Source organism: Plasmopara halstedii, assembly GCF_900000015.1.
Source record: "Plasmopara halstedii genome assembly, contig: Scaffold_525, whole genome shotgun sequence".
NCBI lineage: Eukaryota > Oomycota > Peronosporomycetes > Peronosporales > Peronosporaceae > Plasmopara > Plasmopara halstedii.
Genome location: NW_020187445.1, coordinates 703,074 through 726,368, shown reverse-complemented (window position 1 = coordinate 726,368; position 23,295 = coordinate 703,074). Strand labels below are relative to the sequence as shown.

Below are 23,295 nucleotides of genomic sequence, written 5' to 3'. Positions count from 1 at the left end.
TCATAGAAAAACTACACCTGTCAAAGATCATTAACTTCAACTTGAGCCTTTTACTCGCCTAGAAACAGTGCTATGCCTGCAAGGATCCAACGTGCACGATCACCAGCAATAGGAATGGAAATCTCAACGAGCATTCGTTCACGGTCTGTACCATAGTACAATGGCGTTTGGATACAATGTTCCTTTTCATACATCTCTTGGGCGTCTTCACGTACAAATGCAATATAGCATGATGGGACCGTCACGAGTTCTTGAGCGTCCGATGCGGCTTCTAACAGCGTGCCTCCTTCGAACGACGCACCTTGTAATAAAAGTCGTGTAAGCTCAAACCATTCAACTTTTGTGCCGCTTAAACGCTCACGTTCCCAGCACGAAAGCAATTTCATCCCGTCCATTGAGCATTTTTGTTCTCGTGCACTTTGCTGACGAAGCGCATTGAGAAACGTGCCTGGATGAAGCAATTCGGATAGATCAAGACCTTTGACAAGCAGCTGTCCAGTGCCAACAGCCTCCTGCCACTCCAATAGAGCACGTTTACGCACGGCAAGTCCACGTAGCCACGTTACAACGTTCTCATTGCCCTCCCATTGAACAGCCCATTCTGTCGGCACAAGACCCTTGAGTAAAGCTTTGGCAACAGCCTGAATGGCAGGAGTTAGGAGACCAGTGCCATATATGACTTTCTTTAATGCCTGTAGACTCGAATTAACTTGTTGACTTAAATCCAGAGCGTATTCGTTCTCCAAAGCCACAAAAGCATCGATTGGCGCCATGGCTTGTAAATTCTTTCCAGTGCTTGATACTGTGGTCGTTCCTTCCAATTGAAAGCCAGTCGTCAATTTTCCCCACGTCTCTAGCAGTGGATTAAGCTGAGCTCGCCATTTTTCACGATCAAATGTTGTCGCTTCAGCTGCACTGGATGACAAAGCTTTCAACTGTCCAATGACTTGACCAGAGAGCGACCGCTGCATAGAACGCTCAATGTTATCCGGTAAGCCAAACATGGCTGGTGCGTCTACGTCCGGGAAACGATCGATTAGATCAAGAAAATCGGCGTGTTGAGTGCTTTGAGGAACTTTCACTCCACGCAAAAGACTCTTTTGTCCTGAAAGAAGCTCGTAATTAAACTTTTCGGTCAAGTAGCAGCGGAGAACGCGCAGATCGTACGGATTGTCGATACGTCCGCCGTAAATTGCATTTTCCATTAAACCATGTAGCGTTTGCCAGTCGATGCTACTACTTCCAGTCTGACACGCCAGTTCCATGACGTTTGAGCCTGCACGAAAATCTCCAAAAGAAAATTCGTAGAAGTTTGTCCAGCCTTGCGGAATATACGTCCGTCGCTCCTGTAATAAAGCATGAAAAAAAGCTAGTAGAAATAGAAGTTGTGCACGTGCAGGAGACCCCTTTGCAATAAACGTCGGGGTCCATGCCGCATACGTTCGTTGCAGGTTCTTCTTCATTCCTGGTGGTGATTCAAACGTAATTTTAAGACTTTGCTCGAGCAGAACCAACGGAAAGCCATCATGAGGTTCGGTAGTAAGCCACAGACGAAACTTGTGATTCGCATTAAGCGCACTCACTTCTTTTTCAAGCACTGGAAGCCATGCAATGACAAGGTGCAGATTCTGTAGACATAACCACTCGCCGTGCTCTGCAGTCGATTTAAGAAGACTAATTGCCTTGTCCTGCTGACCACCACCCATAGCCACTTCAAAGTAGTGACCCTTTCCAACAATTGATGTTGCTACTTCTTCCAATTCTTTTGACGGATCAGCCCCTGCTGTCGTTAAGAGAAGAACTGGTATTGTGTTCGTAGCCTCTTCCGTGCTAATAGCCTTGAAGTCAAGGGAGGGTGGAGTCAAAGACTTAATTTGCATGACATTGCAGATAAACTGGATAATGGCACTTTGAAGTCGATCAGGACGCAATGCCTGGACCACAAGAAGCTTTTGAAACGCAGAGAGACCTCCAACGGACCCAGATTTTTCCATCTTCGGATGAAAACTCTGTTCGCATTCCATCGCTTTGGACCATCGAATCCATAGATCGTGACTGTCGAACTTACATAGCTGAGCCAAGCGTGGCAAAGCTTCGACAAGCTGTGTAAATGCCTCTTTTCTCTCGGGTGAAGCCCATTCTGGAAACTTTGTGTGTCCTCCCAAGCCTCTTTCGGTCTCCACTACTTCACCACAGAAGAATTCGTATTCATTCCTCTCGAAACATTCTGGATGCATTCCGTGCACCAGGTGCATACCAAACATTGGTCGATGTTCTTTAAAGAGGGCACGGCCAACAAACATCAACACTTTATGTTCCAGTATCGGAATCAAGCGCAAGATGCGGTCTTTTGTACTTGAAGACTCCATCTTCGTCACTAAAGTAGATTGAAATAGTCCTAGAAACGAAGCCAACGAGAAGCGATACATGTGGTTGACTCCACAAAGTTGTTTGACCAAGAAAAATAATCTCGCACCCTCGCGCGCAAAAGGGGAGTACGAGTCGCGTTTTTCGTCCAGCTCTTCAGATTTCTTACCTGATCGTTCCAGTGCGCTTTCAATCTCTGCACTTGTGGCTTTTGTCTTGGTAAGAGACTCGACCAACATGGTATTTTCCAGTATATCCCCTTCCGATGTTGCCAGAGCCTCCACCAATTGTTTCTCTAAAGCTGCTAATTGCACTTTGCACTCTTCTTCTTGTCGCAACAACTCACTTTTTTCTTGCTCTAGTTCGGGTTGTTCATGTTGAATGGTGACACCTAAAAGCTGACCCTCTAATCCTGATCTAGTGACCGTAAAATTGACGACATTTACGATTGCCATAGCATCAGGAGCTAGTGGAGGGGACGGATTTCGGGTGACTAAATACATTCGAAAGTTCTCATTATAATCAATCACTTTGTCACCTAATGCCACGACAAAGCGTGGACCTTGGTGTATCAGATCTTTACGAACCAATGGGTACAAATACGGCTCGACATTGTCCGCGTCAAGCACGACAAGAGTCCTTCCAAAGCGTACAGCTTGTTCGACGATGTTGACAAATCGAGCATCTTGGGATTGAACAATCGAGAGTGGACGCGTCGAGTCCTTCGCCAATTCCGCTTGTAACCACGTTGTGCATGCATTTGCGGGGTCAATGATAAATGGACAACGCTCTCCACTTGAATACGAGATAATGAGTGCGTTTTCCATGGACAAGTTGTCAGAAGGAAGTCCCATTCCCTTCCACGTGAGAAGTTCGCTCTCCGAACTTAAAAGCTTGCGATAATCAAAGTGTACACTACCAACAGAAAATGTTTGCTCGAGGAGATTACGCTCCCATTCCATTACGACCCGTCGACGAGCGTCTTCCGAGCATTTGCCAAGGAATGTTGTAAAGGCAGCAGCCAGCAACATTCGCACTGGTAAGTCTGTCAAGCGGGTTTCTAGCTCTTTTACTTGTTCCGACCATCGATGTTTCTCGCCACCAAGTTTACCTAGCAGAATTTGTGCCTTATTAAGTGTGCTTTGAGCTTGTTCAAGATTCACGCGCAAGATCTCAGCTTCTTTGGTCTTTTCTCCAAATTGAATCTTCATTTGGTTAACTGTTACATCAATTTTCTTCAACTCGCTTTCACATTGCAAAAGACGTTGTTGTGAAGCTTCAAGTGATTTTTTTGCTTCAGCTAAATCCATTTCTAGTGGCTCGATCTTATTAAGTACCATCGAATACTTGAGATTGGCCTTGACCCACGTAGCCAATGGAGCAGCAGCAACACTCACTCGGTAGATTGTTTCGTGATCGAATGATGAGGCTTTACCTCGCACAAGTTTCGTGACGGCTTTCGAAATTTCGGGTGTTATTCGGTGCGCATCATAGTTTAAAATGTCTTCTTTAACTCCACGATTTCCAAGAAATTTTTTCATGGAATTCCATGAAGTGTCTTGAATACCCAACAACATTAGCACAGCTGACAGCACATCGTGTATCGGCTCCGGGGGCATTTTTAGCGACCGAATCTCATTAAGATTGTCACTCTTAATATTACCTACTGCTTCCATTGCAGTTTGTAAAATAGGTGTGATCTCACTCAATTCTTGCTCAATCTCGCGTTTACGAGCATTTGTAGCCGTCTCAGCCGTTGCAAGTTGTTTCGTTAGGTCCTCCACCTCGCGTCGATTTGTAGCTGCACGATCTAGAGCATTCGTGATTTCTTTCATTGCCTCATCAGCTGAAACTTGTGCAGCACCAAGATTCTTCTTTTTTGACTCGGCGTTTCGACTCAATTCGTCCACAGTCAAACTCGCCTCTTCCAACTTACTCAAGCCACTCTTCAAGTGACGTATCTCCTGTACAATCTGCTTGCATTTTACTTCAAACAGTGTATTCCACGTACCAAGAAAGCAGATCAATTCTCGTGGTGTTGCGCCAAACTCTTTGCAGCTCGCATACAAACTTGTAATGAACGGCGTCGTTTTTATCAGACTATTCGCCAGCTCTGAGCCAGTCAATACCAATTCTGGAAGGCGCACCATACTGCTCGAATTCCATTCTCCCATCCACACGATAGTACAGCGTGTGTAAAGCGCTGGGTTGCTTTCACAACGAAGTACAAAAGGCGGATTTCGAGCATCCATAGCAATCACTAGATGAACAAATTGTCGGATACGAGATACAAAAAAGTCGTAGACGGTTCGGATATGCTCCTGTCCCGTCGCGCCAATGCTTTCAAGCATGAGCTCTTTCAAAGGTGCAATTTGTGGCTCAATCTCCTCGTGCGTGTAAAGGCCGGGTACTTCTCCTGAACTGAGCAGCGAGTTTGTAAGCTCTAATATAGCATCGTGAGTAAAATGATGATCTTCTAAGTAGAGTACTAAGTGCTGTCCTTCCACTCCCGCCTTGACAAGTAGCGTCTTAAGATCCGTTCGAAAGCTGTTATCATTGTAATTCCGGGTGAGACTGGGTGAAAACATCGTGTAGTTAAGCATGTACGAGATCAGTGTCGTCGCAGAACGGCGGCCAACTCCAGATTTTCCAATTAGAAGCAGTGAGCCACCTGGCTCAGACAAAACGCGCTCCACAATCGCCAAGTGCTCGAGAATCTCGTCAAACAGCAGCATATGCAGATCCTTGTCTTCGCGTTCGTAAAGAATCATTCCCTGATTTATCACTTGCGAAAACTCGTCACTTGCAATTTGCTGAAGGGGTGCTGCGGTCAAAGCAGCACTAACAACTTCAGCTCCATTAGATCGACAATTTAGCGAAGTAAAGTAGATATCCTGCAGCTTGATAGTGTGGCGCCATTGCTGCTTCCACACGCTGTTTAGAATGCCGTCGAACTTTGCTTTCGCGTCGTGATCCACGAGACGGTCACGAAAGAGGCGACGAGCTTCGTAAGCCAGTACATCTAGCACGTTTTCATGTTCCAGATCGTACCGTGTGAGCGCAAAGACCCACTTGGTTAAATCTCGTGGCGTAAATAGATAGTGTCGTTGTTCGTCGACAGAAAACTTGGTCTTGACCGTGTCAAAGACCTCAACCATACTCTTTGCAAGTCGATCGCGATTACTGGACTCACGCCACGTCGAGGGTTGAAGTGACGTGCTGATAGAATCAATAATACCTTCTAAAAAGGTAGAATATACTACTACGAGCTCGTCAGTAGAGGGATAATCCATGTATGCAACCTTGACGATTGCTGTAAAGCGAGTGGACAGTGGATGCCGCCCGACCGTCGTGGCTGCGTTCATAGATGCCACAAGTTGAATCTTTTCAATTCCAAGAAATTCCAAATGCTGATCGTAAAAGCCATTAAAAGTGATCAATTGCTGCAAAAATGCAATCAACATACACGTGTCGTACTGGTCTGGTTTTGGTAAATTGATGTCCTTAAGATAAAGGACAAGACGCTCTGCGTCGCGAGGACGATATATGCGACCCGTAGGAGTGGAGAATAGCGAGCAACACTGCGCAATTTTGTGGATCACGTGGTCTGCCGTTGTCTGCGCGTTGCAGTGAAGAACCGAGACAGTCACATTTTTAAGATTCTTAAAAGCTTGCCTGATCAACATATTCTTGCCACTTCCTTCTGGTCCTACGAGAATAAACGGCTCCATCTTATCAACCCACGGTTCAATGAGCTTCAATCCTCGTTGCACAGTGACAGTGGGCACTACTGCATCCATTCCACTTATTGTCAAGTCTTTGCGATCCATCTTGCCATCCATCGCTCCAAACGTGTCACGTTTGTTTTCGTATGAGTAAAAAGTTGAACCTTGGCAGTAGCAATCCAACGGAGCGTTCAAATCAGGTGGACGTTCATTGGCCATCATAAACAGAGATTTTGCAAACAAATTTCGAGATGTGGTTGCCAAATTGGCACCTAAGCCACGAACCATAGCGCAGACAAATTCTGATCGAGTCGTTGCAGTCGCTACGTGACTTAATCCGTTCATTATCGTACCAACTGTTGTAGTAGCGACAATCACCTCGTACTTATGCAGCTCTTCCAATCCTCTCGCGAACAACTCATCAATCCATTGTTTCAAAGCGTCTTGGGTGTTGCGAGTACTTGGATCAATAGCTGGTGAAAGAGTGAGCATCCACTTAGTCACAAGCCGTTCGATCGCCATATCTTCGTCTGATAGGAATATCATTCCCATTCGAGAAATTGTGGCAGGAGATGCGAATCGCAAATCGTGCGTCTCAAACACAAAATTAACATTCGGACCGAAATTGATTCGCTCACCATTTGGTAGCGTGAGAAGATGATTGTCATCTAAGACGGAATTTAATGATTCAATCCATTCTGGGTCCACATCGCCATCACAAATGATCCATGAGCGAACATTTTCAGGCTCTTTGACAACTTGACGCGCAGCAGCTGTGAGCACACCGTCTTCCCATTCCCTCGTATCTAAATCCATATGACCAAGTAATCGTTCACGTGGCATCGACTTTGGATTCATTACATGGGTTTTCACGAGTTGACCACACTGAATCAATGCATGCTGTAACACCTGCCACACAGTGGATTTGCCACTACCTGAAGGTCCCACCACAACACAACCCATCCGTTGATCGAGCGATTCTTTCAGCTGTAGCATTTTGCGAATTTGCATGTCATCAACTTGAAGAAAGAATGGTTTGCCAGTCATAACATCTCGAATCGCCTCCTCGAGAGCACCACCAGCCAAGTCAGCAGATTCAACACCAGGGAATACGTCTCCAATTAAGGCTAGAAAACGCATTGAATCGACAAAAGTGAGCTTTGACAGCGTATTTATACGTACAGCTTTGATCAGGATTTCTGTCTCTTCAGCTGGCTTCATTCTTATTGGTTTCAAGTCCAAAAACTTTGACTCATCCTGCCCATTGACGTTACCAGTATTTGTCGCTCGGGCTTTTTTCTCAGCTTGCAAAAGTTTACCAGCAGTATTTAAAACTGCTTTCAAAGCGCGTAAGCCCCAATCATAATGCTGTTGTTGGGACAATAATTGACCAGATAATGAGTAAAGGGAAACAACTTTGGGTGCAATATCTTTGGCTTCACTGAATCCTTCCGAATACAGAATCACCTCAGCAATCAGATTATTATCTGGTCGACCCATGGCAACAGGTCGAAAGAGAGCCTTAAGATTGTCTGGTAATTTTGAGCGTCCACCGTAACCTTTACCCGCAGGATTTAGAGTCACGAAAATACCAGCATTAAAGTCGACGTCAACGGATCGATTTAGAAGGTTAATCGTTCCTGCTTTCTCTTTAATTGCGTCTTGGATAACTTGAATCTGCTGCGAAATCGCTGACAATTGATCTTCTTTCAGTCGATTAAATTCGTCAAAACAGCCCCAAGCTCCACATTTCACAAGACCGATAAAGATGCGACCCATTGATTGAAAATCAATTCCTTCATCACAATTAAACACCAACACTTGACGTCCAAATTGACCGCCCAAAGCCTTTACAGACTCAGTTTTTCCCGTACCTGCTGGACCGTACGGGTTCCCACCGAAACCCATGTGCATTCCTTGTGTAAGAGTTAAATAACACTTGTCTGTCAGTGGTGTGTGAACCAACTTGGGTGCATTCCCCTGGTATTCGTACGTATATGCAAATTCAGCATCATTCATTTTTATCAGACACGTCGCTGAATCATTGCTTGCCTTTTGCGTATCAAGATAAAAGCGAAGTTGCTTTTGCCAGATCCACTCGATTCCCGAACGACAATTTGCAGCCAAAAGCTGATCACATACATCAATGTGATGAACCAAGTCAAGCACCAATGACTTGATTTTGAGACTCATCAGCAATTCAGTGCTTAAATCCAACGACGTGAGTTCACGCAGAGTGTCTTGTAGAGTCTGTTTAAGATCCTGCACTTGACCATTCCTGATAGCTGCTTCAGCTTGTGAGCAGAAGCGAATTTGCTCTGTGAGACACAAGACCTGTGATGGAAATGCTTGATAGTCGGGTGCTCTAGCATTAACACACCGCGTCGTCAGAACACGAATGGTGCGACGCATTTCTTCCGTAAACACCTCAAGCCATTCCTCCACATTACTTGTTACAGCTACAGGCGTCAGAAGATCGACGCGTTCACCTGACGCACTCAACATGGCCACAATTTGGTCTTGCCGTTCAGAAAATTCGACACGATGGACGCCTTGATACAGTTTTTTAAGATGACTCTGGATAACTGTCGGATTTTGGGCTTGACCGAGAATCTCAAGTAAATCCTCATCTCCAATAAAGTAAAATCGAGGCATCCGCGACCGCTTTTCCTCTAAAAATTCAGCCAAAGCTTTCTGGCAACGTTCTAATTGATCAACCATTGTCGTCAAACGCTCTACTAATTGAGGAAATATCAGCTCGTCGGCCAGATTAAAGAGTTTTGGATCGTTTTCAACAGAGCCCATAATGTCGATGAACTCCTCGTCTACACGACGAAACCGACTTTGTTCGGACGGTAAAGCCCCTTTTGAAAAAATGGGCTCAAGAAAGACCCACTTTCGCTGAATGATATTGAGATGTGTTAGCACTTGGTCCAATGTACTCATTTTGATTTCGTATTGCCTCGCTTCGACCTCGAAAGGCTTGAAGAACTGAGATTCCTTTAATGATGCCAGCAGTGACTGATTGTCTCCTAATGCAAGTGTTAAGTCTTTCCAGTCTTTAATGATTGCAACACGCCGTCCGTCGTGAACATGTGCGAGAAGTGCAAGCTCAGCCGTTTCTGTCCAAGCCCGAAGTTCTTGTAAAGCATCACGAATCGTGACTTCTCCTTGAGCTCGAGCATGCAGCACTTTAACGAATTGAAGTGTGGCAGGAAGCTCGAGTATAGGAAAGGCGTCAATAAAATGCTGCACAATTAAATTATTCTTGTCCACACTGCGCGGGAATCCCAATTTCCGAAAGAGTTGGGTCCAGTGATCATCTTTAAACGGCTCACCTCGACAGAGCTTGAGCGTTGGCATAGCTCGCTTGACGCTGTTATTAAAGTCAATGATCCTGTCGACAACAGGTGTACGTTCAGTCCCGTGAGCCGCCTGTTCCTTGACAGCATCTGCCCACTTTTGAGTGGTATCCGCTAATGCAAAAATATTAACGCAGAACGCAAACCAGTCTTGCACTGCAAGAGCCTGTACTTCTTCTCGAAATCGACGATACGTGTCCCAATTGTGCTGTAGCTTTTGAATGTCGTCATCAAGTGTTGAGAGACCATCAAATACTGGTTTAGGTACTGAAAAGGCAGCACAATTCGAGGTTAACGTCACACTTCTGGTCTTAATCTCATCCATCCGTTGACGCCATTCATTCATGGCAGCGTACACTTTGTCAAGTATTTCGTCGTCCCAAGATGAAATCTCTACCGGACGCTTCGCTCGCCACTGCTCTCGTAGTTTATCAATCGCAATATTGCAATCCACTACGTGCGTTTCAATCTCCCCCTTAAGACTTTCACGCTGCTCTTCAATCATGTCATTAAAAGCCTCAAGGGCAATTTCAAAGTTCTCCCAGCGCGTCGGAAGCTGTGCAAGGCGACTTTCAATTTCACTTGTATCGAGACTTGCTCCACTCATTCCAGCGCTACTGCCACCACTCAATACTGCGAGTAGAAGCGCCTTTTTCTTTTCTGCTTTTTGGTACTGTGTCTGAATCTCACTTCTGTGGGTATCAATGTCTTTCCACTCTGCTTGAGCGAGACTTATTTCATCAATAGAGTGGGGTCGCTTATTCAAGCTTTCCATTGATGCCTCAACAAAGTCCTCTACGATTCGGATGTGGTTAAGTGCACTTTTGCGTAGAGATAGAAGTAATGCTTCGGTAAATCGTTGCAAGTATTCGTCCAAAGAACGTTTAAAAGACACAAAAGACAAGTGGATACAGTCCACTTTAATTGAATCGGGGATCTTCTCACTCTCTTTACGCTTCGTTCGAATTGTTTTAAAATTAATCTCCCAATCCACTGGCTCCTGCAATGTTGCCTCCATCATGGCGTCCAAATCAATCGTCCCTCCTGCTCCAATTTGTGCTAGAAAGCCCCAATGCTCGTAATCTTTTATCAGTCCCTCCAACCGAGAGAACAAAGTCTCACAGGTTTCGTAAACCCGTACAAGATTCCGTGCGTTTGCATCACACATGGCAGAAAAAACATGCGAGTTTCCAAACCCATTAAATTTGATCGGTCTCGCCACAAACTTCTTCATAGCTTTGTAATACGTCGTACGAAGCTCTTCAATGGGAGGTTTTAAAACCAAGATCGAATGCCCCGACGCCAGCGTTGCCGTTGGGAAGTGCAGCTCAGTCTTAATTTCCTTGATCTCTGGAAGATTCTCATTTAACATTTCCAAACCAAATTGATACCCAGATTCCAACACTTTGTACACTTGGTGATCCCAATACAAAAACCATTTGGCAGTGCGTGCCGTGTCTTGCTTGCGCGTTACCACTTGTGCGCTGCGTTTGATCTCGTCCCAGCGTTCTTTCCATTTCTGTGGATATCGAAGTAAGTCCACGTCCATGAGTGCTAACAAATCATCACCTAGCTTTTCATGAGCGCGTTTCAAGCGTCGATTCTCAGCAGCCAGTCGATCGGCCGCTGTCTGGAGTTGACTGACGTATTCATCACATTCGTCTAAATTTGCCCACGTCACGTCTTTGCTCTTGGCTTTCTGGTTCTGACTTTGTGTGATTCCTGGTCTTTGGACTGCATCTTCGAATGCAAGCAATGAATCGAGTAGCATTGGTTTCTGCTCGTCGATAATCTGTGCCTCAATGCTATTGTAAAAATTTGCTACCTTTTGCAATGTCACGCCAAAACGGTAGTACTTTTCGGCTTCTTCAGCCACTTGACGAACACGTGTGGGAACCCACGCCTCGGATGGTGCCATCCGTTGTTGTGATGATAATTCCGTGAGCTGACGCACATCGCGTAGCAACGTAACGAGAAACTCACTGAAATTGACTACTAGATCGCCACTTTGCTTGTCAATTTGCATGAGTCGACCTTGAAGTCGCAATGAGTGACCATTATTCCTATCATCATCATCATCTAATGCACGGATCGTGGATTCTTGCCAGTCGCGAACGCGATCAAGAACCAGTCCACTTGCTTTTGCTGCTAGCCTCTCGCACTGCTGCGCGAAACGAGAGAACGCAGGCAAGTCAAGCAAGACACTACGAGCAAGACGCTGGATATCTGTGACTCGCCAATTCAGCGCGTGTGCCCATACAATTACATTGACATCACTACTCAGCGTTTTACCCACGTGCATATGATCTTGAGCTTTTGCAGTAGTTGAGCCTAGAGATTGCTTTCGAGTCTCAAAGTCGCTGTCCAGTTGGTCGACATGTGCGAGAAGCTGCGCAAGAAGTGCATCCCGTTCACCAGCTAATGCTTGAGCCAAAGTCGAACGTTGCAATAGATGCTGAAAGCGCTGTAATAAACGAGCTGCAGCGCTAGGTGTAGACGTAACAGCACGCAGGCGTTCACGTAAAACTGCGGCAACTTGTGTCTCCATCGGAGCCAATAGACGATCAAATTCACTTAAAGCGCGCTGCCAAGCTGGTTCTGTGTACGAATTGTAGTACAACGGACGGAGCTGTTCAAATGGACGAAAACACGAGTTTGCAAGCTCGTTGTTTTCCTTTTCCCCTTGTTTTGCGGGTAACAAAGCATGAAGCTCTTCATACGTAGTTCTGACGCGTAGAATCTGATCAAAACGAGAACTAAGCAACTGCACACGTTCCGCTTGAGAAGACACAGAGCCTTCCCACTTGTGTTCACTATGTGCAGGCCATAATGTCCCAGTGAGGGATTCAATCGTCTTGCGCCATTTTTCACATAAAGTTACGCCCTGTTGTAACAATTGCTGAACAGAATGAAATGGCGCTTGCCAGACCATCTCATCACCTTGTTTTTCATCTCCACACTGTGCTTTTGCAAGTATAAATGAATTGATAGCATTCGTAACAAGTCCAAGTAAATGATTCATTCGCTGTTGTGAGTATACTTGATCTTTTGTTAAATCGAGACGCCATAGATCGTCAACAACGTTGGAAGCGTCATCTAACAGATCGTTCATATCATCAAAGCTTAAGTCATTCAAAGATGCTGTAAATCGTTGGTGTATCGTCTCAAAGATACCACTAAACTTCTTTGCTCGTCGAGTTTGTTTCGCGTCATTTTGCATTGCTCTCCAATATGCGAATTCGTCCGTCATAGTTGCAATACTCATCAAACCATCATCTGTACCATCACTTTGTGCAGCTTTGAAGTTCTTCTCACTACCTCCTTGTACTAAAATCGTGCCAGCCAAACCAGTATCCAACTCTATTAGCACATCTTTAAGTTTTTGTGATAGTAATTGAGCTTGAGCATTATCACGCAGTAACAATGGTGCATACACTTGGTGTACACTTTGATACAAACTCTGTAATGGCTTTTGCAATGCTGACGTGAGGTATACACTAGTACTCATGTTTTCATTTGTCAATGGTACTGCTTTGTAAAGTTTCAAGAATGCTGCCGTCTCATGATTATTGTGGCTTGCATCAAGTTGAAGTATATTGGCCAAAGAAATCTCATCACTTTCACTTGACAAACTTGCGTATAACACAGTGCACTGGAGATCATCGAGAAATTGTGTTAAAGCTTGTTGCGAGGCTTTGTCCGCGCTTATATTTGTGTTGCGTGGAGACCAGAGACTGCGAAGTAGCCCAGACAAGTAGCTACGCCGGGTGTCGCCGACGTCTGGGTCCATTAGATTTCAGAATAAAGTTAACCTTCTTGTTTCATCGGTTGGTGAAGCGTCGCTAGTTAAGATACGACCTGCGCACTTCAATTAGATGTTCTACGTGATAAATAAGGTAGTAATGTGATATTTTACTGTTTTTGTAGTATTTATGAATTGTTTCAATGTCAAATAGCAGTTCTACAAATATGATGTCGAGCAGAAACAATATTATAGTACACTTTGAATCGACTAAATCAAGACAAAGCGCTGGTCAGATGCACGATATCTGTATGCATGTCAAGACTATCTTCAACAAAAAAAGCTTTCTTGTAATTTTGTGGATGATACAATGAAATCTTTTAAATATAAATCTATACATGACCTAGGTTTCAGTATTAGTCATCATAGTAGTACTGTGGTACTACTATTATCCATCTCGGTGTATTAACTTTGCTTAATAGTCAACCATCGAATGTCTTCTTAGCATCTTGCTCTGAGTCTTTAACCTCATCGTTAATTTTCGACAGCGATCAACCTAAAGAGCGATCCCACATACTTTTTACACCAGTAGCGGCTCCGTTTCAAATATTTCGAATAGTTGAAATAGGTGATCGAGGTAGAGAGTAGCGTCAAGTTCAATCTCACAACTGCTCTATTCTAGTTAGAGGGTAGCGCCATGTTCAATCTCACGTCTACTCTATTTTCTAGCGTATCGTTACCTAATATCCACTAATCATTGTGGATCACTGCAACGTAGCAATGCTTTTTTATGGAAGTGTTAAGGATAACTTTGAAGTTTCTTTTAATGATCAAAATTACCGTTCAATCTGGGATCCAATAATGTAAACGGCATCGGTTTAGTCTCGTCTTTACGAGATGTGAAGAGAATTTTGATGAGACAGAAACGTTTCATGTACTATTTTGACGATTCTCACTATTTGCACAGCACTAACTGTCGAAAATTTCGCTGATGTCATCACCTCAACTCTATCAGGACGAATTCCAGTTTGAGCCCGATTCAGAAAATACTTACTTGCAGATAATGACCCCGCGTGGCCAAAGCAATGCAGAGAATGAAAGTGCACGGAAAGACTCCAATCCAAAGTCGAGCGTTGTTTTGGAACCTACAGATGCGACCAAATTAACGGCTGAGATCCCAACAATTGCGTTCAAGGAATTGTATCGGTATGGTTCCACCAACGATAAATTAATGTTGGGCTTGGGTGTCATCTTTGCGGGTGTTAATGGCGCTCTTTTTCCATGTATGGCACTGGTGTTTGGTGATGCTATTGATGCATTTGCTCAAGCTGATGGTGGGGTCGATATGGACGCAATTGAAAAGGTAGCTCTGGATTACTTTTATATTGCTATTGCTCTTTTTATTACGGATTACGTCGCTTTCGTCGTCTTTGTGAACTCATCTGAGCGACAAATGAAAGCGTTACGCGATGCTGCTTTTCAACACATGCTACATATGGATATTAGCTGGTATGATAGCAGTGACCCATTGACTCTGTCCAGTCGTCTTACAGGTGATACCGTGAAAATGAAGGATGGAATGGGCAATAAATTGGGTGATGCTGTCAAATACACTTGCCAATTTATCACTGGCTACGTCATTGGTTTTGTACGTGGATGGGAAATGAGTCTTGTCATGGCATGTATTATGCCCGTTATGGTCGCGTCTTTGGTTGTTTTGATGACATCTCTTCGAAAACGTGCAGTACATTCACAACAAATGTACGCAGAGGCTGGTGCTGTTGCGGAAGAGACATTGGGCTCTATTCGTACAGTTTCTTCGCTCAATGGAGAGATATTGGCCATCAACAAGTACAACGAACGTGCTGCAAAAGCAGAGGAGACGAATATTCAAATGGCCAAATTTGCATCCTGTGTCTTTGGTCTCTTTATGTGTAGCATCTGGCTCATGTATGCCGCAGGTCTCTGGTATGGTGGACACAAAGTAGCAGAAGACGAAACGACTCCAGGCGATGTCTTTGAAGCGTTCTTTGGAATTCTCATGGGAACAATTTCATTAGGTCAAATTACTCCCAACGTTTCGGCAGTTGCTGAAGCAAAGGGAGCAGCCGCACACATTTACAAGATTCTTGATACCCCCTCTCGTATTGATGCATCGAAACAGGACGAAGGAGATCAACCTTCGACGTGTCTCGGACAAATTCAAGCTGTGGGTATACATTTTACATACCCAAGTCGACCAGATGTGCAGATTTTACACGACTATAACGTCACTATTGAACCAGGTCAAACTGTTGCTTTTGTTGGTACTAGTGGAGGCGGTAAAAGTACCCTCATTGCCTTACTTGAGCGCTTTTACGATCCCAAACAAGGTACAATATTACTCGATGGTCGTGACATCAAGACGTTAAATGTAAAGTGGCTACGGTCCCAGATTGGTCTGGTGTCGCAAGAGCCTGTGCTGTTTGCTGCGACGATCTTTGAAAACATTGCAGCTGGTGGAAATGGAATTTCTCGTGAACAGGTTGAAAATGCTGCCATGTTAGCGAATGCTCACACATTTATCATGTCATTACCCGAGCAATACGATACACTAGTGGGTGAAAAAGGAATCTCGTTGTCAGGTGGTCAAAAGCAGCGGGTAGCAATTGCTCGCGCTATTGTGCGTGAACCCAAGATTTTGATACTGGATGAAGCAACGAGTGCACTTGATGCCGAAAGCGAACGCGTAGTTCAAGCAGCTTTGAATAATTTGATGGAAAAGACTCAAATGACAACACTTGTGATTGCCCATCGGTTAAGTACAATTCGCAAGGCTGACAAAATTGTGGTCGTAAGTGCTGGTCACGTTATGGAAGAAGGAACTCACGACATGTTAGTTGCAATGAACGGTGGAATTTACAATAAACTGTACACGATTCAAGCTGAAACGGCTCAAGAAGAGGCTGACGCAGTTCAAAATGTATTGACTGAAGTTAGGAGCGAACAGATGCAATCGCAAAGCTTACGACAACATAGTCACCGGTCAGTTGACGGTCAATCCCTGGAGCATGACAAAGAGTCGAGCTTGGATGACGAAAGTCAAAAGCCATTTACATTATTTGATGCCATGGCTTTTTCTCGTCCTGAACGGCCAGTATTTGTGGTCGGGATCATTGCTGCTGCGGTGATGGGTTGTGCCTTACCAGGTTCTGCTGTTCTCATTAGTGAATTAATCACAACGATGACGACGAATTATGCGCTATACAAGGAATTAAACAGTCAATCTGCGCTGGATACTATTAAGCATGATGTAATGGTATACGGACTTTGTTATGTGGGTGGATCTCTTCTTATGTTCCTTGCTGCGGCAACTCAGAACTTTTGTTTTAAGTTCATGGCTGAAAAACTTACATCTCGCCTGCGGGATATTCACTTTCGTGCCCTTTGTCGCCAGAATATTGGATTCTTTGATGAAAAGAAGAATGCGACGGGAGCTTTAACGGCAAATTTATCTACGAATGCGACGAAAGTTGCTCTTATCTCGGGAGACTCACAAGGACGCGTAGTCCAGGCGATCTTTACATTTGTGGCAGCGGTGGCAATTTCATTTACGACAGGAAGCTGGTTATTGACACTTGTGATGCTGACGGTGTTTCCCTTTTTAATTTTCAGTCAAGTAGTGCGTATGCGACAGTTGAAATCCTCTAGCCAGCTATCTGATGAACTTTCAGATGTTGGTGCCCACGCTTCCGAGGCACTTAGCAACATTCGGACTGTCGTTACTCTTGGTCTAGAAAAATCGATTGGCAACAAGTTTTCTGCCTTGCTGGAAGAACCGCTGGCAAATGGACGTCGCGAAGCTCAGTTGAATGGATTAGCTATTGGATTTAGCTCCTTCATTATCTTTGCGACGTATTCCCTCGTGTTTTGGTATGGTGGCAAATTAGTTGACGAGCGTGAGATCCAATTTAAAAAGCTTATACGAACCCTTATGGCCATTATGATGTCAGCTCAGGGCATTGGCAATGCAACATCTTTTATGGGTGAGACAGACAATGCATTGAAAGCTGGCAAAGCAATTGTTGACATGCGCGACCGCAAAGTTCCAATTGATTCCTTCCAAGAAAGTGGGCAACGGCTTGATTCAGTCCACGGCAAGATTGAATTTAAGAATATCACGTTTAGATACCCAACTCGACCTGAGATCACCGTCTTAAAGAATTACAATCTCACAATTGAAGCGGGACAAACCGTTGCTTTCTGTGGACCAAGTGGTGGTGGCAAAAGCACGTGTGTGTCACTTCTTGAGAGGTTTTATGATCCGATTGAAGGTCAAGTTTTACTGGATGGAGTGGACACGAAAATGTTGAATCTGAAATGGTTACGTAGTCAGATTGGATTGGTTGGCCAGGAACCTACTCTTTTTATTGGTACCATTGCCGAAAACATTGCGTACGGTCTTCCTGAGAAACCAAGTCAGGAAGACATCGAAGAGGTGGCCAAGATGGCTAATGCTCACGGATTTATCACCAACTTTCCAAATGGATACGATACACAGGTGGGCTTGAAGGGTGAACAATTATCCGGCGGACAAAAGCAGCGCATTGCGATAGCACGAGCCATTTTGAAAAATCCTCACATTTTACTACTAGACGAAGCGACGAGTGCGTTGGATTCTGAAAGTGAGAAAGTTGTTCAGGAGGCTCTTGATAAAGTGGTGGCGCTGCAAAGGCGTACTACAATTATAATTGCACATCGTTTGTCGACCATTCGTAAGGCAGACCAGATTTGTGTGGTTAGCGGTGGCAAGATTGCTGAAAAAGGCACGCACCAGGAGCTTTTAAGGCTGAAGGGCATCTACGCAAAGCTTGTGGAGCACGCCGTTAATTAAAAAATTGTAGGTCTAGAGATCGTTCTTAAGACAAAGTCTAGGTAATGTTTGAGAGATGAGTACCCAATCGAAGCGATGAGCTATTGTGTCTATGTATCTTGTATACAGAAGAAAGTAATTGTTCGCAGTGTGACTAGCTACTGCTGCAAAGTTTAATATGGCAGTAAATTTGAAGCTGAACTTTTGTAAAAGTATTCATTGCCTTTCGGTTATTGATATAGATGAGCAACCCTGCATCAACCTGAGTTAAAAGATATTGATGTGAATTCATCTTGAAAAGAAGTAGAGCAACATTCAAGTAGGGTTTATTTTCAGTCAGATGCCTCGAATGATTCAATGCTCAGATTCGCGACCTTTGTACCGATCTCGGGTGTAGGAATTTTGACCATTTCTTTACGCTTACGATGATGTACATGATCACCATGTTAGTAGCTTCCAGCAAAATTGGAATTCCTCTTACAGTTCTGAACAGTCAAAAGACCAATTCGCTTTCGTAATTTAAAACTGGATCGATTGTTGTATCGCTTGCTGCTTTTTCTTGTATTTATAATGTACATGTGTCTAAGATGTCAACTTCGTTTTTTCGATTCCACTGGATCCAATAAAAAAAAATTTGTGTCCTCCGATATGACTTTAACGATTAGAAACAAGGAAATTCGTTTGAGCGTAGAGGAGGGATGAGATAATTTGAAGAATCCATTAATCTCCTAAGGACCCAAAAGCTCATTACTGCATACGTTCAATTGAAGAAGTTTGATCCGTACAATTGCTATACAGTATACGATTCAGCGCTAACAAAACATTGACAAGTCGGTGGGGCCACATATTTTGTGATTGACTGACACACGTGCTCCATGTTACCCAACACGAGAATCGAACTCTTTTTTAAGCGTATAATGCACGCCATTTGAACACTTTGGGATATAAATTTTTCTTAGGACCCCTTCAGGTCAGAAATTGCCATTAATCTCGGTGATCCCAGAAATTTCGTGAATACAGAGACAGCTACCTATCCTACCAGCATGCGGTACTGAGATGAATCGGACAGCTGCAAAGCTTTAGCGAACTTACCTATTCACAATTTAACTAGGCCGGCTGGCTATATAGGCCGTGATGCTGGGCACCTTAATGCGCCATTACAGAGTCATCCCTTGTATGGACACCCACCGATTAGGGAGCGCCATCATTTAGCCTAAGAAGTTATTGCAATATAGTCGCAGTGATAATTGGTAATAAGTGGTAAAAGCGAAGTGTTCCAGATTTTGTCAGTTTGCTGAAAAGTAAAAAGTTGTCGGAGAACTTCAAATTAAAACGCCTGCGAACGACCGCATGGACCCAAAAAACTTCTTGACTTAAATAGAGCATTGCTAAAGCTTGTTGCAGCACTTCGGAATTCGCACTGCGTATTCCAACCACATCGCCCAAAAATATCTTTCGCCATCCGTTGTAAATAGATGGTACCTTACTTAGGGGTTTCTGGCTTTCTGCGTTCAACGCGATCTACGGAAATAGTCTCGAATAACCGTAGTCTGCTAATGCTAACGGCATGGACTCAACCTGTGATTTGATCGCCGGTGTTGTTTTTTCTTTTTCTTTTCAATTTGTAGAGTCAGAGCATCAAAAGAAGTAGTGGTCCATGTTGATAAGATTAGCCACTATCAAGACTAAGGGTATTGGAGGTAAAGATACCGGATACTCTAATTAATCAGGTTTACTCCATGAAAGGATATGTATGTAAAAGAGTTTTGATCGGATTACTAAGGACTACATCATCGTTGTCAGCTGGGTGCGACATCAATATGGATATGATTTTTGGTTTAACGTATCAAAAGTCTTTGATAGACATTTGATACAGCCTCAAACAGACTACCTTCGTTCCTTAAAGCATTGCAAACAGAAAGTCTAAAAAGTCAGCACTTAATGTATGAATTTGTCTAGCAATGGACCAGATATATATGGTTGTCACAAATAGTAATAGGCCACTGAAAGTGATTATATGTTGAATATCAATAATTCCTTCAAAGGAAATGCTGCTATGAAATATATAATATAACCTGTTGTACTTCTAGCTTATTTCTAAACATTTAGAAGTAGCCATCAACACATATACAAAGAGAAAGATAAGCATATAACACTAATCTGAAACCTTGAAAAAGTCAACATTTGAAAATGCGTTGAGCTTTGTGATATAGTCACTAAGTGAAGGTATCCTAAAAAGATTTGAGCGTCTTGCTCTTTTTCGATCACGTATTTTACAGAAATAAGTGCTTGAAAAGTACCAAGTTAGAAAGATCAGTAATCACATTCGCGTTGCGAAAGCAATCTACCGCAATCGTCACGCGCGACGTGTGAGACAGGCCTGGCAGACAATTAAAGGAAGACAAGAATCAATGAAGTCTATAGAAAACTGATCTAAGCCGCCTTTTTCAAAAAAGCAGCTTTTTCTTCCTCAAAATCGTAATCTTATGACAATACAGAAATATTTGGGTTATAAAAAGATGCAGACTATATAGCCCATTTTGGGTACCCCGAACCCCAGTGTTGCGAAGAAATTTGTGCTGGCTACCTTGAAACATATAATCTTTTCTTAGCTCAGACTGTCGCGAATAAAACTTAATATAAGCATTTAAGCTACTTGAGCCACAGAAACGGGTCTAACAAAGGGGGGAACGTGCCGCCGTTCACCAGGGAAGAAGAAACCTACAAGAATTGCGTCTATTGCTTCTTCGTTATTACTCTAGCGAGAGCATAAGGACGTTAAAAAATTACTTACTGACAGCATGTCACTCTTTTCCGCCTTGACCGATGGTAGCGTGTGGGCGCAGGGTTCATCGCTCTTTAATATTTCAAGTCCACTAAATGATTTGTTGGAGAAGGAAGACTTTACTTTAGAACAAGTGCTTCAAGAAGATGAATTGGTTCAGGAAGTCAAGACACGTAATACAAAGCTATTGGATTTGTACGTATAACTTTTGACTTATAGAAATAGTAAGAAGCTTGACTAACATAATATCTTGCAATGTGATGTATCTTTCTAGTCTATCACAGGATGAAATTGTACAAAAGCTGATTGAATATGTTGTACGCACACCTGAGAATATGTCTGATGATTTACGTACTTTAAAGTATCCATACATGTCCTGTGAAGTCATTTGTTGTGATATTAGTACCATCACGGAGACTTTAGTTACAGCATCAGATGGAAAGATCATTGAGACGTTATTTGAATTTTTGTATCAAACGGAACCACTTGATCCACGTTTAGCAGGGTATTTTGAAAAGATTGTTACCATGTTAATGGTACGCAAGCCTCATGAAATGACGACATTGATGAATAAACACTCGGAGCAATTATTGATGGGATTTGCTCGTCATACGGCTAGTTTCTCAATTGCAGAGTTGCTTAAGCGTCTATTACAACCATATCAAGCTGATTATATGGACGATTGTATGGATTTTCCAGGCATGGCAATGACATTTCCACCAAGTAATTCTTGGTATGGAACGGATGAAGATGATGGTATGAGTGGAAGTGTTACTCCAACTGGATCAAAAGAAAAGATCTTGACATGGCAAGTAGAACCAACAATTGTCGATTTATTGTTAACGACTCTTGCAGATGAAACAAGTGATAGCGATGCTCATAAACACGCGGCTGAAGTGCTTGTGGATATTATTCATTGTGGTTCACGTGCTCACCAATCGGATCCAGTCTCTCCTGCGAGTTCAAATGCTCCTGCCTCACTTGCATTATTAGAACATTTGGAAACAAAGGAAGTAGCTGAGAAACTGATTACACTTGCTGTACCAAATGACGAAAAAGCATCGTGTATCTCGTCTATGACTGCAGCAATTTCTGTATTAAGTGCTTTGTTATTGCGTGCAACAAATGCTCAATATTGTGCTACGGATGAAATGCCTCCAGTTGTTGCGTGTGTAGTATCACGAGTGCCTCAGATTTGTACCATTTTAAAAACAAATGCGGCTGATGCAGGAACGGTTCGTAATCAACGTCATCAAGAAGTTCCACGATTGGGATTACGTCGTTTAAAAATGGTTGGACTTATTGTTTCGTTGATGCAATCCAAGTATCAAACAGTAGACGTCGCATTACTCGAAAATGATGTGATTTCGATTTGTTTGGACTTGTTTTTTCAATTTGAGTCGGTAAATATGTTACATGCAGATGTTGAAAGTATGGTGATTGGAATCTTGGAGAGTGGGAGTCATGATTTGCTCATAGGTTTAGTAAAAGATGCACGTTTACTCCCTCGTATTATTGAAGCGCATGAAAAGAATGATGAAGCGACGGCAGTTGCAAAAGGCTTTTCATTTGGTTACGTTGGTCATCTTCATCGTATTTGTAACATGTTGATGACAATGTTGGAAGATGTTCGAGGTAGTACGAACGAAGAGGGATCGTTGAATGATATGCGGCATGCAGATACAGTACTTGAATTGTTTGAAGAAGACGACGTTACGTGGAAAAAATGGGATGACTTGTCGAGTAAAGTTCTTGCTCCTTTATACGAGCGAGAACGACTTCCACTTGGTGGTGTGACAATTCCACAAACTAGTGAAGATCCATATTTGGTCATGGGATTTAATCAAAACGATGAGCTGTTAAATGCTCAATTTGCTGAAATGTTGGGTGCTTCAGGTTTTGATGCTGACGTAAACGGGTTTAATGGAGACTTTGACGGAAAAGACACGGATACACCAATGTTACCGGAGATTATGAATGACAGCAGCAGTAGCGACGAAGATGAAGATGAAGTATCAAGACAGGAGAGCACTGATACAGGTACTGATGATGGTGCGGCATCGGATCGTTGGGCAAGTTTTGAATCAGGTGGAAGTTGGGCCAAGTTTGAAACGACGTTTGAAGAAATTCCATTTGAACCGATTCCAGGTATGGAAAAGGATGATTTTGACGATGAAGAAATAGTGCCTGCGATTGTTACGACAGCCGATTTAGCCGTTAGTCGTGCAGCAAAAGCTGCTCAAGTTGGTAAAGCGACGGAACCTTTGGAAGTAACAACTGAGACGACGGAAGCTAAGACGAATGCAGAGATGAAAGTGGAGGACGAAACGAAATGTGAGGTCTTGGACTCAACGACCAATAGTGATGAGACACTAGGGATTGAGACGACGGTAGATGAAAGTGGTAACGAATCTGCTGCTTTGGAGACGCAGGTTGAAGCACAATAGAGTCGCTTGTAGAGG

General features: G+C 43.5%; 3 protein-coding genes across 3 annotated transcripts; 2 read left to right on the top strand and 1 right to left on the bottom strand.

Annotated features, from left to right (window-relative positions):
• Window positions 1-50: 50 nt before the first annotated feature.
• PHALS_10779 (dynein heavy chain) lies at window positions 51-13,244 on the bottom strand (the record flags this gene model as incomplete). The annotated part of the gene is made up of 2 exons (XM_024726266.1): window positions 51-6,364; window positions 6,446-13,244. 2 exons carry the CDS (start codon window positions 13,242-13,244, stop codon window positions 51-53), a joined length of 13,113 nt encoding a protein of 4,370 aa, XP_024576960.1.
• Window positions 13,245-14,187: 943 nt separating this feature from the next.
• On the top strand, window positions 14,188-18,069 carry PHALS_10778 (atp-binding cassette superfamily; the record flags this gene model as incomplete). Its single annotated transcript, XM_024726265.1, has 2 exons — window positions 14,188-14,559; window positions 14,644-18,069. The coding sequence occupies 2 exons, from the start codon at window positions 14,188-14,190 to the stop codon at window positions 18,067-18,069; spliced, it is 3,798 nt and encodes a 1,265-aa protein (XP_024576959.1).
• A 2,780-nt stretch (window positions 18,070-20,849) lies between these two features.
• Window positions 20,850-23,280, top strand: PHALS_10777 (SAP family cell cycle dependent phosphatase-associated protein; the record flags this gene model as incomplete). Its single annotated transcript, XM_024726264.1, has 2 exons — window positions 20,850-21,028; window positions 21,108-23,280. 2 exons carry the CDS (start codon window positions 20,850-20,852, stop codon window positions 23,278-23,280), a joined length of 2,352 nt encoding a protein of 783 aa, XP_024576958.1.
• Window positions 23,281-23,295: the final 15 nt, after the last annotated feature.